The sequence below is a fragment of the Malania oleifera genome, chromosome 12, assembly GCF_029873635.1.
Source record: "Malania oleifera isolate guangnan ecotype guangnan chromosome 12, ASM2987363v1, whole genome shotgun sequence".
In the NCBI taxonomy this organism is placed as follows: Eukaryota; Viridiplantae; Streptophyta; class Magnoliopsida; order Santalales; family Ximeniaceae; genus Malania; species Malania oleifera.
In genome coordinates, this window is record NC_080428.1 from 42,063,645 (window position 1) to 42,079,714 (window position 16,070).

Sequence of the window (16,070 nt, forward strand, 5' to 3'; positions counted from 1 at the left end):
CTTCGCTCTCCTTTGACTCCCAGCCTCTCAGCTTTCAGCCTCTCACTCTCTCAGCCTCTCATCTCGGTCCTCTCCTCTCGATTCTAGTAGCCCAGTCGGGCGCCATCGCCGTTGCCCACACCGCACGCCATCGCCGTCACCTACGCTGCACGCCGTCGCCGTCACCCACGCTGCACGCTGTCGCTGTCGCCCACGCTACACGCCGTCGCCGTTACCCACGCCGCACGCCATCACCGTTGCCCACACCACACGCCATCACTGTTGCCCACGCCGCACACTGTCTGCCTATCCAGCCCGTCCCCCTCCCTCTCACTCTCAGCCTTCTTAGTTCCTAAGTCCCAATCAGCTCAGACCTCAGTGAGCTCACGATCTCAATTCTCCCTCTCACTCTGAGTTCCGCGTGACGACACCAATGGTCAATCTCCCTCTCTCAATTCTCTCAGGCAATCAGACCCTAAATCTGCAATTCTGCATCTTTCTTTTCATATTTCATCTTTTTTTTTTTTTTAGATTCAATAAATAAAATAAGTATTTTTAAAAATAAAAAATAAAATTTAAAATTAAAATATATAATTATTTATTAAACGGTTGACCCGTGACCCGTCCGTTTATTAAACGAGCGGGTCAGGGTTGGCATATGTATGATCCATTTAACATTAACCCATTTATGACCCAGCCCGTTTATGACCCGACCCGTTGACGACCCGCCTGAACCCGGCCCGCCCACCCGTTTTGCTTCCCCTAAGCTTTGATAATTTTATTTTATTAATGCTAAACGGTAACCTGTGACCCATCCATTTAATAAACGGACTGGTTAAAGTTTATAGGGTTGTGATCGATTTAAACCATTTACAATTTGACCCGTTTATGTTTGCAATCTGTCCAAACCCAATCCGTTTTGTCAACCCTAATCATAACTTATGTTCACTCAATCTACTTGGTATATAAAATTCTTAATTATATATTATGTTTGGGAGACATTTCTACTTTGGATTTGCATGGATTGAACAAGATATAATACAAAATTATATTAAATTTTGTTTGAATCTATCCAAATCTACCCAATGTATGAACTCTATGTTTCCAAACACAGTATAAGAATAAAAGCACAATTTAGTTAAATGTAGGGACTTATATTGTAATTTGTTCAAAATAAAATATAGATTTGATTGAGATAAAAATAATTATATTGTTAGGTTTACTTATCACGAGATTGTAGAAAATTAAAATTGACGTGTGTGAGTTTTCCATGTAGATGTTGCTAGGTCTAAAACTCTTTTCAAAAAAACAATTGCAAACAGCTACCTAAAAAATTATTATATTTTACACAAAACTTCCTGTGACAGCGTTTTTAAAAACAAGCAACAGAAAACACCAAGACTGGCATCATTATTCATTAGTTTAGTTCTCAAAATAAAAGCTATAATATTTACCTATAACTTTCCTTTTGGTTCAACTATATTTATTTATTTTTTAATATTATTTTTATACGTAGTGGCTGTCTCCATCAAATACCAAACACTCAACAACTCCAAATTTTGCAATGAAAAAAGACAAACAATACAAAATTGCTTTCATTTCCAGCAAAAGCAGAGACTTCTGAATTCAATGAATTCACTGGTGCGGTTCATGTCCAGGGGCGGCGGCGGCGCATTCAAATAAAAAGGGATTTTCTTCTTTTTTTTTTCCCCGTCAAATGAACAGTTTTCAAACTCAATGTACACCGTCTGATCCTTTGCACAGCTCTAGCTTTTAAGTAACAAGTAGAATCGCCCACCTTGTACCCGCACGCACTGGGAGAGTGATATTGCTAGTGACAGGTGGACATGGGAAAGCAAACAACGACGAAGACGACGCTGGGGACATCTCTGGCGGTGCCATGCGTGCAGGAGCTGGCAAAGGAGAAACCGGAGACGGTGCCGGCAAGGTATCTACGTCCGGAACAAGACCCTCCCTTCGTGTCCAACGCTTTCCCCCTGCCCGAAATCCCCGTCGTTGACATGCATAACCTACTTTCCGGCGACGAAGAACAGACCCTGGATTCTGAGCTGCAGAAGATGCACCGCGCGTGCAAGGAGTGGGGTTTCTTCCAGGTAGCATGCATCTCTATATATGATCAAAATCTATTTAATTACTTTAATTATTCACACTTCAAATTCCCAAACTTGTTTACCAGTTAAAAGAGAGATTATGCATGTCTCCAAGAACAATCAGTGGCTAGAGTATGCAAATTTTATGTCATAAGTTCCGAAGTAGATGATGGGTATCTGAAATCAAACATGATCAATAACGTAGAACTTACATTATGATTGCGTCTTGAAATGAACTCAAAAAAATAAAATGGAGAGGCTCTCTCTCTCTCTCTCTGTATATATATATATATATATATATATATATATATATAGACACACACACACACACATACATGAGATGAATTATTGAACCCCTTTAATAAGATTTGGGATTCGTGATGCTAATCCCAGCTTTCATGTATGTGAAGGTGATAAATCATGGGGTGGAGTGGGGTTTGGTGGAGAAAGTGAAGGCAGAGATTGAAGAGTTCTTCAAGCTGCCAATGGAGGAGAAGAAGAAGTATTGGCAGCAGGCAGGAGAGATGGAGGGGTTTGGTCAAGCATTTGTGGTATCAGAGGAGCAGAAGCTTGACTGGGCTGACATATTTTACATGATCACCCTTCCACATCACTACAGGAAGCCCCACTTGTTCCCCAATCTTCCCCTCCCGTTCAGGTTCTCTCTCTCTCTCTCTCTCTCTCTCTCTCAATTAAATTTGACTTTGTTTTGATATAATAACAAAGAAAATGACATTTATCACTAATATTTTTATTTAACTAATATATTTTTAAACTCCAAGACTTTTTGGAAACTTAATTAGAATAATGATTGGATCCATCCATTTTTTTTTCACTTAAATACTAAAATATAATCTGAAAAGTTAAATTTAACCTAAACTTGAATTCTAATATTTTAATAAATTTAATTGATATTTTTATTTTTAAAACAATGGTATGTGAATTTTTTAAATATTGAACTAATTTACCGGAATAATAAGTCAATTTCATTATTCTTTTTCATTTAAGTATTAAAAATGAAAAGTATAGTTGTAAGTAATTATGATTTAACTTTGTGTTAATCACACATATTTACGTTTTAGATATTATTAGTAGGCTTAGGCTTATGGTGGACATTTTTTCTTAAATTATGAGTGAACAAAAGTATTCTAAACATTTCATTCTATGGGGAATTTTTAAATGTAGTTTTTTTAGTAATGTGCTTTTGTATTATGGTGATTTAAATTAAATAGATAAAGACTCATTATTAGTTTAGGCTAGTAAAGAAATATATATGTGTGTGTGTGTGTGTGGCCTGTGGGTTCTTTTAAATATGACATAATTTATAGATGTGAAATATTTAATTACGAAAAATGGTTATGGGGATAGTCCTATCAGCGAAGTGTAGCCTTTTGCCTTTGCTGCAAATGATAAATTAACTCTCTTCCTCCACTTCATCATGATCATGCATGTAGGGATGCACTGGAAGCCTATTTGGGAGAAATGAAAGAACTGGCGATAAAAATTCTTGACCAAATGGCAAGGGCTCTGAAAATGGAGGGCAGCGACATGAGAGAGTTGTTTGAAGAAGGGATGCAGGCAATAAGAATAAACTACTACCCTCCATGCCCACAGCCTGACACGGTCATCGGCCTCAACCCCCACTCCGATGCCGTCGGCCTCACCATTCTTCTCCAGATCAACGAAATGGAAGGCCTCCAAGTCAAAAAGGATGGCATGTGGATTCCTGTTCATCCCCTCCCCAATGCTTTTGTCGTTAATGTCGGTGACATTTTGGAGGTAATTAATATATATTTGTCTTTGCTCAACTTTAACATTATTTAGTTATTCATCTATCAAAAAAATTAAATAATCATAATAATAATTATAATAAACTCGGACTATTCCTCTTGAGTTTAGTTTTTTTTTTTTTTTTTTGGTGTCTTTATAGTTAAAAAACTAGCCATGTAGCTCAATGTCATGAGCCAACCATTTTCACACCTTTGTGAAGGGTCATGCGGCGCTAGTTAAAACACTCTTACTTAACTAGTTAGTCTATCGTTAACCAACATTCATCTACGAAATACTTTCATTAGTATTCATTCAAATAGCAGCGGAAGTCATAAGCAATCATGAAAATAGTGGCAAGCAAACAATAAACATTGAATATACGCAATTCATTAACACCTCTATTGACAATGTGTGTTTAGCGAGGGAAGCAAGTAGGCTAAACAAGTTGAAAATAGTTAGTGATTTTTACCATAACTGATGAACACTCACCCTCCCTTAAAGAGTTTTTTATGTAATTATCATCCTGACACTAGAAAACATCAAAGTGAGTGAGGAGTCATACTGCCTTATTTGACATACAAAGACACCACTAGTAGAAAATAACCCTGGACTAGTATATACATAATCGAACCCCACCCCAAGCACATGAGACAAGCCGTCACAGGCAAACATAATTCCCTAAACAAGTTTAGCTAGTGACACTCCCCCATATATGTGGTCGACTTTCTCGTAGACTTTGGCAGTAGGTATACTTCAAGTTTGTCCACGAACGGTTGAATATTTTCCTAGAATTCCAATCGATTTCTTCATCACCATGGCCCTTTCCACTTCACTAGGAATTCCTTCCTCGAGGATTTGAATTCTCTCTCTGCAAGGATCTCTTCAACTTCATGTTTATCAAGTGGCATTGTCTTCAACTCTACTCTGTTTGACTGACTTCTACTCAGATCATCGGTGTCAGCGTTAAATGAATTTAGGCAGGTGACACGAAACACATGATGCACTTTCATATAGTTAAAGTGTTGCAGCCTTCTCCCCTAATGTACCCACTTCTTCATCTACTTAGAACCTTTCTTCAGATAGCCTTAGGCAAACTCTGCATTCTGTCTCCATTCTCTAGTGAAGATGTACGCCTTAGGATTCCTTCATCTGTACTGCTCGCCCACTGTGTGAGGTAACAACGGTTGCTGGCCTGTAACAAGTTCAAAAGGGCTCTTTTTGGTTGTTGAGCTCCTTTGGGCATTGCCACAAAATGGAGCCACATCAAGTAGTTGCACCCCATTCTTCTAGTTATCATTGATAAAATGGTGCAAGTACTCTTCTAGTAGCTCTCTGAATCTCTTTTCCTGTCCGTTTGTCTATCAATGATAACTCAAAGAGATGTCAAGATGCGACTTGAATATCCTGAAAAATTATGTCAAGAAGTTTTCAGTTAACATTAACTCTTGGACACAAATAATAACTTGGGGAACACGCCAATATTTCACAACAGTCACAAGGAACAATTGTGTCGTCTTCTTTTCCGAATAGTACTTTGGTGCGGCAGTGAACGTACCATACCTCCTCCGCTCCCCCTTTTCTTGTTGGCAAGTGAGTCAAGTCCTGGTATAATCAACCACATCATCCTGTATATGTGGCCAATAATACCTCTCCAGTAGTCCTCTCATTACAGTCATTCTCTGCGAATGCCCCTCAATGAACTTATTGTAATAGTTGGCAAGGCCAAGAAAGGAACGCAACTCTTTCACTGTCATGGGAATCTTCCATTTTTGAATCATCCTTAACTTCTCCATACCCCTCCAGATACAACCTTATTCAACCACATGACCAAGGAATTTTTTGCTCCACTAAGCGAAAGAGCACTTCTCTTTCTTCACATACAGATTGTTTCCCCTCAACTTGTCGAACACCTTCCATAGAAGCTCTTCATGTTTCCTCCAAAACAATACTGATGCTTCCAACAGTGATTTGGAATGGCGAACATATCCCGCTTCCAATATATCAAGTTTCCCCAACTCTACTATCTTTGGAGGCGCCATCCGACATGGCCCTTTAGCAGCTGGTTTCACTTCTGACAACAACTTGATCCCATGCTCCACAGTCTATCATGAAGGCAAATTGTGAGGTAGCTTATCCGGCTTCACCTCCTTATACTCATCCAACACCACTTCGATGGTTGTAGGCTCTAGCTCTTGGCCTACTTTTTCATCTACCGCCACCGTGGTAAGATGTGTATGTTCATCTTTTCTCAATTCCTCATTGAGATGTATGGCTAAAAGGGACTTCCAATCGTCTTCTTTTGTTGCAACGACTTGAACCATGCATGAGTGATCTCCCATCAGACATAGGGAACCAGCCGAAAGCATCAGCATTGCCCTCATCCCCCTTAGGAACTCAATTCCTAGAATGACTGGAAAGTCTTCCAATGGCACCATTGTGAAACTCGCATGACCTTCCTACTATCAAAGTTTTACAGTCACTTACTTGGCTACTCCTAGAGTAGGCTAGGCTACAGAATTAACTGATTTCATGCGTCTTGTATCCTTCTCTAAGGATAAGTTGAGTCTCCATACTTCCACTTGCAAAACAAAATCATGAGTAGCCCCCGTATCCAGCATAGCGCGGGTACACTTTCCATTTATCCTCAAGTCCACAAACATTAACCCTTTTGATCATATAACTTTCGGTGTTTTTGCAAATTTTCAATGCGCTCACCAACCGCACTAAACCCACCCACAGGGCATCATCATCTTCCTCGCTTTCCACCACTTGTCCCAAAGTATAAGCTTGTAAGGCATTGAGTAATCCCTTGTGTTGACACTCACTCACTTTGTGAGGTCCTCCACACAAGTAGCTCGAAATTTTGCTCTTCCCCTTTCCATTGGGTGTGTTGAACCCTTAATATGATGAAGCTCCCTTCAAGGTTTATGCTTTAGAGTCAGCTCCCCCACTCTTGGGTTTACCTTTCTTGAAAGACTTTCCATTGTTTCCCTCTCTGCCAAACCCTTTGGACGAAGCGAAGTATCACCAGCATAGTCAGTCAAGCGTTCCACAGCATCTTGTGCAGTAGACAAGTCTTGAACTCTTTGCCTATAAAGTTCAATTCTTGCCCACAGTTTCATCCCCTCAAGAAAATAAAACAGCTTATCCTTCTCCGACATATCCCGAATATCTAACATAAAAAAAAAAAAAAAAATTGTTTCACATATTCCTTGATTGACCGACTTTGCTTGAGGTCTCTCAACTTTTTCCTTGTGTTATACTCAACATTCTCTAGAAAGAATTGGGTCTTAAGCTCTCTTTTCAAGTTTGCCCAACTATTGATGACATAACTTCCATTTTTAATTTTTTTGTACTTGGTACGCCACCACAGTTTGGCGTCACCAACCAAGTAAATGGTCACAGTATCCACTTTCACTTGTTCTAAGGCCATCCTCACAATGTTAAAATACTGCTCCATATCAAACAAGAAGTTCTCTAACTCCTTGGCATCATGGGCACCCCCATATGTTCTGGGTTCTAGTAACTTGGTCTTGCTAACTCTCGGAGTGTTGGAGTTCCCTATAGAAAGAACCATCACATTTGTCCTTTCATCCAAATCAACCATCCGCGAATGAAAATTTTCCATTGTATAGCAACAGTCCTCTAACATCTCATCAACAAGTTCCCTCATCTGGGCTACCTCCGCGGCCATAGTGTTGGTTGTTGCCTCAGCTTGTGTTTCCAGCACTCTGATTCTCTCAACATTGTTTGGTGCCATGGTCACTTACCAAAGCTATTCAAATCCCACAACGAAGGTAACTGAATTCCTATAGCAACTGAACCTTTGCTTTGATACCAAGTATCACGAGCCAACTATTTTCACCCCACTGTGAAGGGTCGTTCGGCGCTAGTTAAAACACTCTTACTTAACTAGTCAGCCTATCATTTATCAAAATTCGTTCACAAAACACTTTCATTAACATTCATTCAAATAGCAACGGAAGTCATAAGCAATCATGAAAGCAATGGCAAGCAAGCAATTAACATTGAATATACGCAATTTATTAACACCTCAATTGACAATGTGCGTTTAGCGATGGAAACAAGTAGGCTAAACATGTTGACAATAACTAGTGAGTTTTACAATGATTGATGAACACTCATCGTCCTCTAAAAGGGTTTTTATGTAATTATCATCCTGACACTAGGAAACATCAAAGGGACCAAGGAATCATACTGTCTTATTTGGCATATAAAAACACTACTACTAGAAGAAAATATCCTATACTAGTATTTACATGATGGAAACTCATCCCAAGCACACGAGACAAGTGGTCACAAGCAAGCATAATGCCCTTAACAAGTTTAGCTCGTGACACTCAGGCTCTTTATTTTTAAAAATTATAAAGAAAATATCAAAATGAATTATTTTAGAATAGTTGTAGATAATTATAAGGATATTTTGGAAAAATTATGAGTAGTTATAGGAATAGATTTGACATAAACTTTTTTAAAAAAATTGAGATTTTATGAGTATATCTCATGTAAGCTTTAAATTGGTGGTTTAAATTCGAGCATTTGTATCATTTGTCATTTTCTTGTAGAGGTCATCAAACCCATAATTTACGGTGACTTTTTTTTTATTAATTTTACGTATTAAATCAATAATTACAAAGGGGCATACAACTCTACAATACTGATAAAAAAAGATAAATAAATAAATAAATAGTGTTACAAATATAATTAAGATTGTTTATTATAAATAATAAATTTTATATTTTAAAACTAGAATTTTGATCCCAAAAAAGTACAAGACATTAGATGTAATTAATTGTTTTAGAACATCCAACTGAAAAAAGAAAAAATTACATGTACACTGTCTAACCGACACCACATGCATGCAGATAGTGACAAATGGAATATATCGTAGCATAGAGCATCGAGCTACAGTGAACTCCATCAAAGAGAGGCTCTCAATGGCAACATTTTATAACCCAAACATAGAAGGTGACTTGGGTCCTGCCCCAAGTCTTCTCACTCGAGATACACCACCATTGTTCAAAAGAGTGGGTGTTACTGATTACTTTAACGGACTTTTCTCGCGTGAACTCCATGGAAAGTCATACTTGGATGTCATGAGGATTCAAAATAAGGAAGGCCAGAACAGTAAAGAACACGAAGTATAAGATTCGACTCTCATACTATACAATGGTACTTAAGGTGATAATATCAGTGAATATTATGGAGAGATTCTAACTATTACAGAGATATTTTGACTCTATGTGTTACTATTTCGAGATTTGTGCTCTTTGTGCATTTTTTAGGATTTATATTGTAAACACGAGCTCTATGAATAAAGAAATGTATTTGGTCTCTTGTTTAATAATGTATAACATAGATATACACTTTTATGTATGTATCATGTCATGTTCATTTGTTGTGCATGTTAATGTGTGATTGCTATTTTTCATATATGTTTATAACTCATGTGCTTATATGTCAATATTTATACATGATACTATTCTATTGATATAATGCATAATAACTTAGCATTACAAAAAATAAGGTTGTTAGTGTTAGTTTAAAACTGTCACTAATAATAAAAAGTTGGTTCAGTTATTATTAGTGAAGGTTTCAAATTAGTCGCTAAAACAACAATAACTAATTGTAATGAATTTTAAAAATCGTCACTAATAATGGAATATTAGTGATGGTTTTATTCCGTTACTAATAATGGAGTATTAGTGACGATTTTATTCCGTCACTAAATGCCTAAGACCTTCATTATAAATTTTACATTTTCTTGGCTCAAAATCGTCACTAAAGCCCAAGTATTAGTGACGATTTTCAAACTGTCACTAAAAGTGATACTATTAGTGACGATTTAAAAACCGTCACAAATGCTCACCGGTGCAACTATTAGTGACAGTTTTCAAATTGTCATTACTACTTTGTAGGGGTACTATTAGTGATGGTTTGAAAATCGTCATTAATAGGGGCAAAATTAGTGACGGATAGGGGCATAAGTAGTGATGATTTTCAAACCGTCACTAGCACTTTAAAACAAATATTTTTTTTTTTTCAATTCATCCATTAATTTCTATAAAACCTATAATTACATTTTAGCATACATAATGTTAAACCAGAATTATAAAAAAAAATTCATAAATTATTCAAAATTAAAATATAAATTGTTAAAAATTCAAATACAAATACAAATTAAAATTCCTATTCAAATAACAAAAATACAAGAAAAGTTAAAAACAACATCCGATTGTAGTGTCTGGCATCATTATGATGTTGTGACAGCTGCAAACCCTACAAAGTAATATTATATAAAAATTAGTATACGATTTTTGAACATATATGTATATGTACTATAAGTAAAAATGATTTGATAGCAAAATGTTTGAACATTTAGACATAGTTAAAAAAAAAAGATACAATTTTAAATAGCTAAGTTTGATCAGCCATGCTAGCCTTGGCGGCTAGACTATCATGGTTTATTGTATTTTGATGATATTAGCCTACTTGTTGTTTCTAGTGCATTCTATCTTTGCATATTATGTTTAGTACAGGTTCAAGGGACGAATACTTGATGTATTGCTCAAAAGGCAAAGATCGAACCGAGTTGACCATTGAAGTAGGAAAGATCAAAAGGTCACGTACTCAGAAGGACTCAAGCACAACCAAAGGATGTTTTAGGTTATATTATATGTAATGAGGTGTGTGTTTGAGGTAGTTTATGCTACAACTCTTACGTTTTGTTTCTTACATGATTTCTGAGCAAGAGTTGAGCAAATGCATGCATACTAGGACACATGAGTATATAGGATTGCACTAAAGTCACAAACTCGATATTCATAATTTTCTAAGTCAAAACAAGAGTTTGTCAAATGAATCCTAAAACTCAAACATGTTTTTCAAAGTGACAAGTTTTCAACATATTGTTTTATAAATCTTTTCATACTTAGTCCCAATTGTGTCAAAACATTGCTAATTTCCTAAAGCCATAAGAAAGTCAAGCATATTTTATAAAGGACATACTTAGCATATAAGATATCAAATCAAGCTTCAAAAGTTTTTTCATTATTCAAGATATGTTATATTAATGTGAAATCTTACTTGGACAAATTTTAATCTTCATTAGAATTTATATCTTTCAAGTACTTTTGTCCAAGAATGTTTTAAGTGTTTAAAAGACTTTTTGGTTGGGTTTAAAACCTAAGTTATGCACCTATCAAATTTCTTGAACACCCTTGGGTATTTGGGGCACAACTTTTACTAGAAGAGTCCAAAAAGCACATTTGACGTCCTTGGAAAGCTAAGAAAAAGTCCCATAACTTTTATGTTGATGACATTTTCTAATTCAAGGCATTGATCGACCAGAGTAAGAGAATGGTCGACTAGACTAAGCCAATAGCCAAATGATCCTCACAAACCAAGCGACTGGTCGAGCAGTATAGGGGATTGATCGACCGGTGGGGTGAATGGTTGACCAAATAAGGTTAATGGTGGACCAGTGGTCTCATGCCCAATGCCATAACGTCTAGAAAATGGCTAGTTTTGTTTGGGAATTGCTCCCAACGGCTAGAATGGGTTTTTGGCTATATATACAAGTTCATAGACTTGTTTAGTATGGTTTTTTATTATTATTGATCATATTTGTGAAAAATATCTTTGAATCCAAAACATAACACTTTGCACTTGCATTTTAGTTTTTTATTCACAAAGTGCTCAATCCTCTCTTGCTCATTTATCTTGTGTAAATCATTCCTTAAGAGATAAGAGTGAAGATTTGATTGTATTTCATATGAGCTTATTTAAGGAGCGTTTCTTAAGGAATGATTGTTGAAGAAATCAGAATTTTTGAGGTTGCTCCCTACACTCGGGAACAAATCCCTATACACTCAATTCATTGTTGAAGAAAAATTCTGATTTTGGAAATTTTTTATCTATTAAAGTATTGGAATTTAAATAAGCTGATATTGAAATATAGAATTTAGATTGAGATATTATTCCTTTTTATACAAAGGATTGTTGGTTGTACTTGTGAGGTCGCTTATCAATATTATTGTGATTGTGTGGTTGTTGGAAATTAAGTTGAAAGGGTTAATACTTAACAAAGGAATTTACAAACCTAAGCTACAAAGAAATTTTAAAAATCCAATTCACCTCCCCCCCCCCCTCTTGGGAATATTCCTAAATTCTCAATTTTGTACAGAAATTTTAAATACGCGAAAAAAGGCATTCACCCCCCCCTGCCTCTAACTCTATATTGTACATCCGCTGCAGGGCTCACATATATACTCCTCCGGCTGGGACGTTTAACAAGTGGTATCAGAGAGAGACGTTTGCATTTTTCAGAGTAAAATCCAGAGCGTAAAAGATCAAGGGAGTATTCGGTGAGCACCTCTTCACATGGACGATCTATTTATCAACAACCATTGTTCGAAGGCACCAACTACCTCTCGTGGAAAAATCAAATGGTTGTCTTCATTCAATCATAAAACTTGAGATTATGGAAGATCATCTCCAAAGGAGATTACATCTTCAAAAATGAAGAAGGGGAACCGAAAGAATTTGAAACAACGTCAAGCACGGAAAAGAATTTAGTTGAATTAAATTTTAAAGCAAAGCATTTCATTTTTTGTGCTTTAAGTAAGGTTGAATATAGTCGTGTTTGAGAATGTAAAATCGGAAAAGAAATATGGGATTTTCTTCAAAGCACCTATGAAGATCCCAAGCAAGAAATTGACCTCACCTTAGATTCATCTAGTGTCATTCACCAAGACACTCTAGGAGAAGCACATTGCTTCTTAGCCATTGAAGAAGAAGGAACAAGTTCAGATGATGATGATGATGAATATATTCCTTCATATGATGAAGTAGTAGAAAGTTGTGTGAAATTGTTTGATAAATTAATTTCAGTTAAAAAGAGGAACAAAAATGTTGAGAAATAGCTTGCTATGTCTAAGCAACGAGAATCCTCTTGGAAAGAAGAAAATGAATCCCGTAAAAGAAAAATGAAGAGTTTGTTTTAGATTCTCAAAGAGAGCATGAAACTTTGAAAGAAAAGATATAGAAAATTTGGAAGGAAGGCAAGGAACCTTGTCTTTGTTTTATCTTGAAAGAAGAAAATTGCTCTTTAAAAAGGGAAAATAAGGAGCTATTGGGAAAAACTCAAAAAGACCATGAAATTCTTCAAGAAGAAGTAGGAATTTTGAAAAACAAATTGCAAATGTCTTGAAAGAAAATACTCTCTTTGTTAGAAAAAACCCTCTCATAATCATGTCCAGAGACCAAAGATGCATAAAGTCAAGCATTGCTCTTTAGCAATGGTTCCGTACGCTTGAAAGATGGATCAAGTATGAGAAGGTCTTCCGGTTCAAAGAGCCCATACTAGGTAAGGTTCTGGATATTCAGTTTATGCAAACCTACTTTGATAATGTACTAGAAATGTTGAGATACTAGGGGTGGTATGAGTTTATTAGCTTCAAGCTTAGGGGGATCTACCCCAACCTTGTCAGGCTATTCTATGTCAATATTGGGTAGGATGACCAGGGATGCTACCCTCGAGTGTTTGAGATTGACATTTAGTTCACTGATACATATTTGGTTGAGATGTTCAATATCCAAAGAGGTGACTTCGACTGTCCTAACTCCACCATGGCTTGGATCAATGAGAAGGATTTCATAGTGAGTACGTTCATGAATTTGGTTATGTCTCATCCTATTTTTGATCTCAATCATACACCCAGCTATAGGTTATTGACTCTGTAGGTGAAAGTGGTACACCACCTGATATCGTATAATATCTTGCTGAAGTCTAGGTCGAGGGATCATGTCTCATACCTTGACTGCTTTGTAATGTGGTGTTTGTTCACAAGGAAGAAGTTGGACCTCCCTAGACTGATCCTAAGATGGATGTTCGTGATGACAGCAGGGAAGAGGATTATACTACCATATGGGGGCATCCTATCTAGGATGTTTATCATAAAGAGAGTCATGAGGACTCCATATGCAGAAAGAAGATCAAGCGCACAGACATCTTATCCTCCACTACTCTAAAGTTGATGGAGTTTGAGCTTGCTGGTAACATGTGGTTACCTACCATACCTGAGGGAGGTCCAAGGCCTCAGGAGGTTCCACAAGAGCAGCCTCACATGCCATCGAATGCTGAGATCATGGCTTCTATTACAGGTCTCACTGCATCTATTGAGGAGCTTAAGACCTCTATCCAGGGTGAGATCAGGGAGCAGGCCTCCTCCTCCCATGCCAAGCATGATGCGTTCTACGCCGAGTTCCCCAAGTTCCAGTCTTATGTGAGGGCAAACTTTTACATGCTTGGTGAGCGCTTGAGGGACATAAATGATGAGGACATTAACGAGGATCCAATGGAGGTTAGTGGTAATGAGGATGACGAGCATGATGATGGGGAGACATAGAGGTGGGCCTTTGAGATCAGCTGCTCATTTATTTTATCTTATCTATCCTATCCTTTACATACATACATTTACATTTGGGGCCTGTAATAACTTAACATTTTTTATTTTTCTTTTCTGCTATACACTCTCCACACACACATATACTATTATGTGGTGATTGTCTTCTACTTATACTCCTATATATATATCTGATGGTTTAATAGCTTGTATGTACTTTTATATATATACATATGTTTGCCTAATTGATGCCTCCTGCATGGCGGATGCAGTTGATGTGTATTGTCTGCTAGTAGAAATGTTAGGTTCTCACATGCTCAAAACTGAATGATATACTATCTGCGTGAATCCTTTATGCATGTTCATATTGGAAATGTCTTGTTTACAGACGGCATGCTACCAGATTTTTGTTTGACATTTTACCAAAAATATTCAAACATTTTCTAAAATGGATGTGCATGCAAAATATATTTTTGGATTTTAAAATTCTTGCACTTAGCTCAATTCAATTTGAATCATCTAAAGTTTGTGCATATATTTAAATGCTTTATAATTGGCAGGTGATTTTGGGAAAAGTTGTATTTTTAAACGAAGTGCTGCCAACATTTTTCCAAATTCACTACACACACATCCTACGGTTTTATAAAACTAAACATTTTCAACTTAGGTTGTGATTTTAGAGCCTCATTCTTTTTGTGCATCATGAATATTTTTTATCATTTATTCTAGCTTTCTTCAATCACTTTGCTAGATTTAAATTCAACATCTTGTGGCAAATTGTATCCCCAAAATAATAATTTGTATCAAATTTATAAAGGGGGATTTCTTTTGAAATCAAATTTTCAAAAAAAAAAAAAAGAACTAAAATGAAAATATTTTGTCATGATATGTGCTCATAAATGTTTAAAACACTTGTGTCTTTTGCTCAAGTTATAAGATTAAAAAGAATGCACAATATAAGGGGGAGCCACTTCTCTTGGAATTATATGGCTTTGAAATGTTAAATGCATCACACTTCATGCATCACTAAAATTTATATCTTGTGGGAAAACATAAATATCCAACAATTGGTATTAACAAGTGGTATCAACAATTGGTATCAACAACTGGTATCCTTTAGTCATTTTGAGATGCATGATCATACTATCTTTTTGACTTAATGAATTGAGTTGTTAAATACTGAACTATTTGAGTTGTTGGAAATGTTGAACATTATTTTATTGAACTCCAATAGGTCACTTAGGTAAAGATTTATCTTGGGAAATGCTCTATTTTCAAACAATGTGCTGCCAAAATTTTCAGAAAAATTCCCAAATTATTTCTTGTATCTAAATGACTATTACTCACTGTTTGCCTAAATTATTTATACTTCTTTATTCTTATCCTTTTTTGCTGTTGCAAAAAGGGGGAGAAGAGGCAAAATTGAGTACATTAGGTACATTAATTAATTGAATTAGTTAAATTTATTTGAGCTTCAATTCTCTTTATGCATATAGGCAGGGGGAGCCTTTCTTGGTTGTGCCCACTTTTGCATAAAATATTTGGCATCATCAAAAAGCAGGAGATTGTTGACCTAGTTGGTCATATCCCGTTTTGATAATGACAAATACACTTAGTACTGATATTTGCACTAAGGCTTGCATGCAGATTCACTCTACGTATGGAATTGAAATGAATGCTATATCATGATGGCGTATGGTGATATTATAGAAGACTAAAGAATATTGTATCTTATTTGTAATTATGTTTTTATGTTCTTCATTTTGGGATGTAATTAATTATG

At 36.3% G+C, this 16,070-nt stretch overlaps 1 protein-coding gene across 1 annotated transcript; it reads left to right on the forward strand.

Annotated features, from left to right (window-relative positions):
• The first annotated feature begins 1,577 nt into the window (after window positions 1-1,577).
• LOC131145016 (protein SRG1-like) lies at window positions 1,578-9,257 on the forward strand. Its single transcript, XM_058094043.1, has 4 exons — window positions 1,578-2,093; window positions 2,501-2,748; window positions 3,545-3,869; window positions 8,747-9,257. The coding sequence occupies exons 1-4, from the start codon at window positions 1,827-1,829 to the stop codon at window positions 9,026-9,028; spliced, it is 1,122 nt and encodes a 373-aa protein (XP_057950026.1). The 5' UTR covers window positions 1,578-1,826; the 3' UTR covers window positions 9,029-9,257.
• The last annotated feature ends 6,813 nt before the right edge of the window (window positions 9,258-16,070 follow it).

Excerpts from the sequence above, each read along its gene's own strand:
- LOC131145016 (XM_058094043.1), top strand. The coding sequence starts at position 1,827 with ATGGGAAAGCAAACAACGACGAAGACGACGCTGGGGACATCTCTGGCG. Across the intron at positions 2,094-2,500 it reads AGGAGTGGGGTTTCTTCCAG|GTGATAAATCATGGGGTGGA; the intron begins GTAGCATGCATC and ends ATGTATGTGAAG. Across the intron at positions 3,870-8,746 it reads ATGTCGGTGACATTTTGGAG|ATAGTGACAAATGGAATATA; the intron begins GTAATTAATATA and ends ACATGCATGCAG.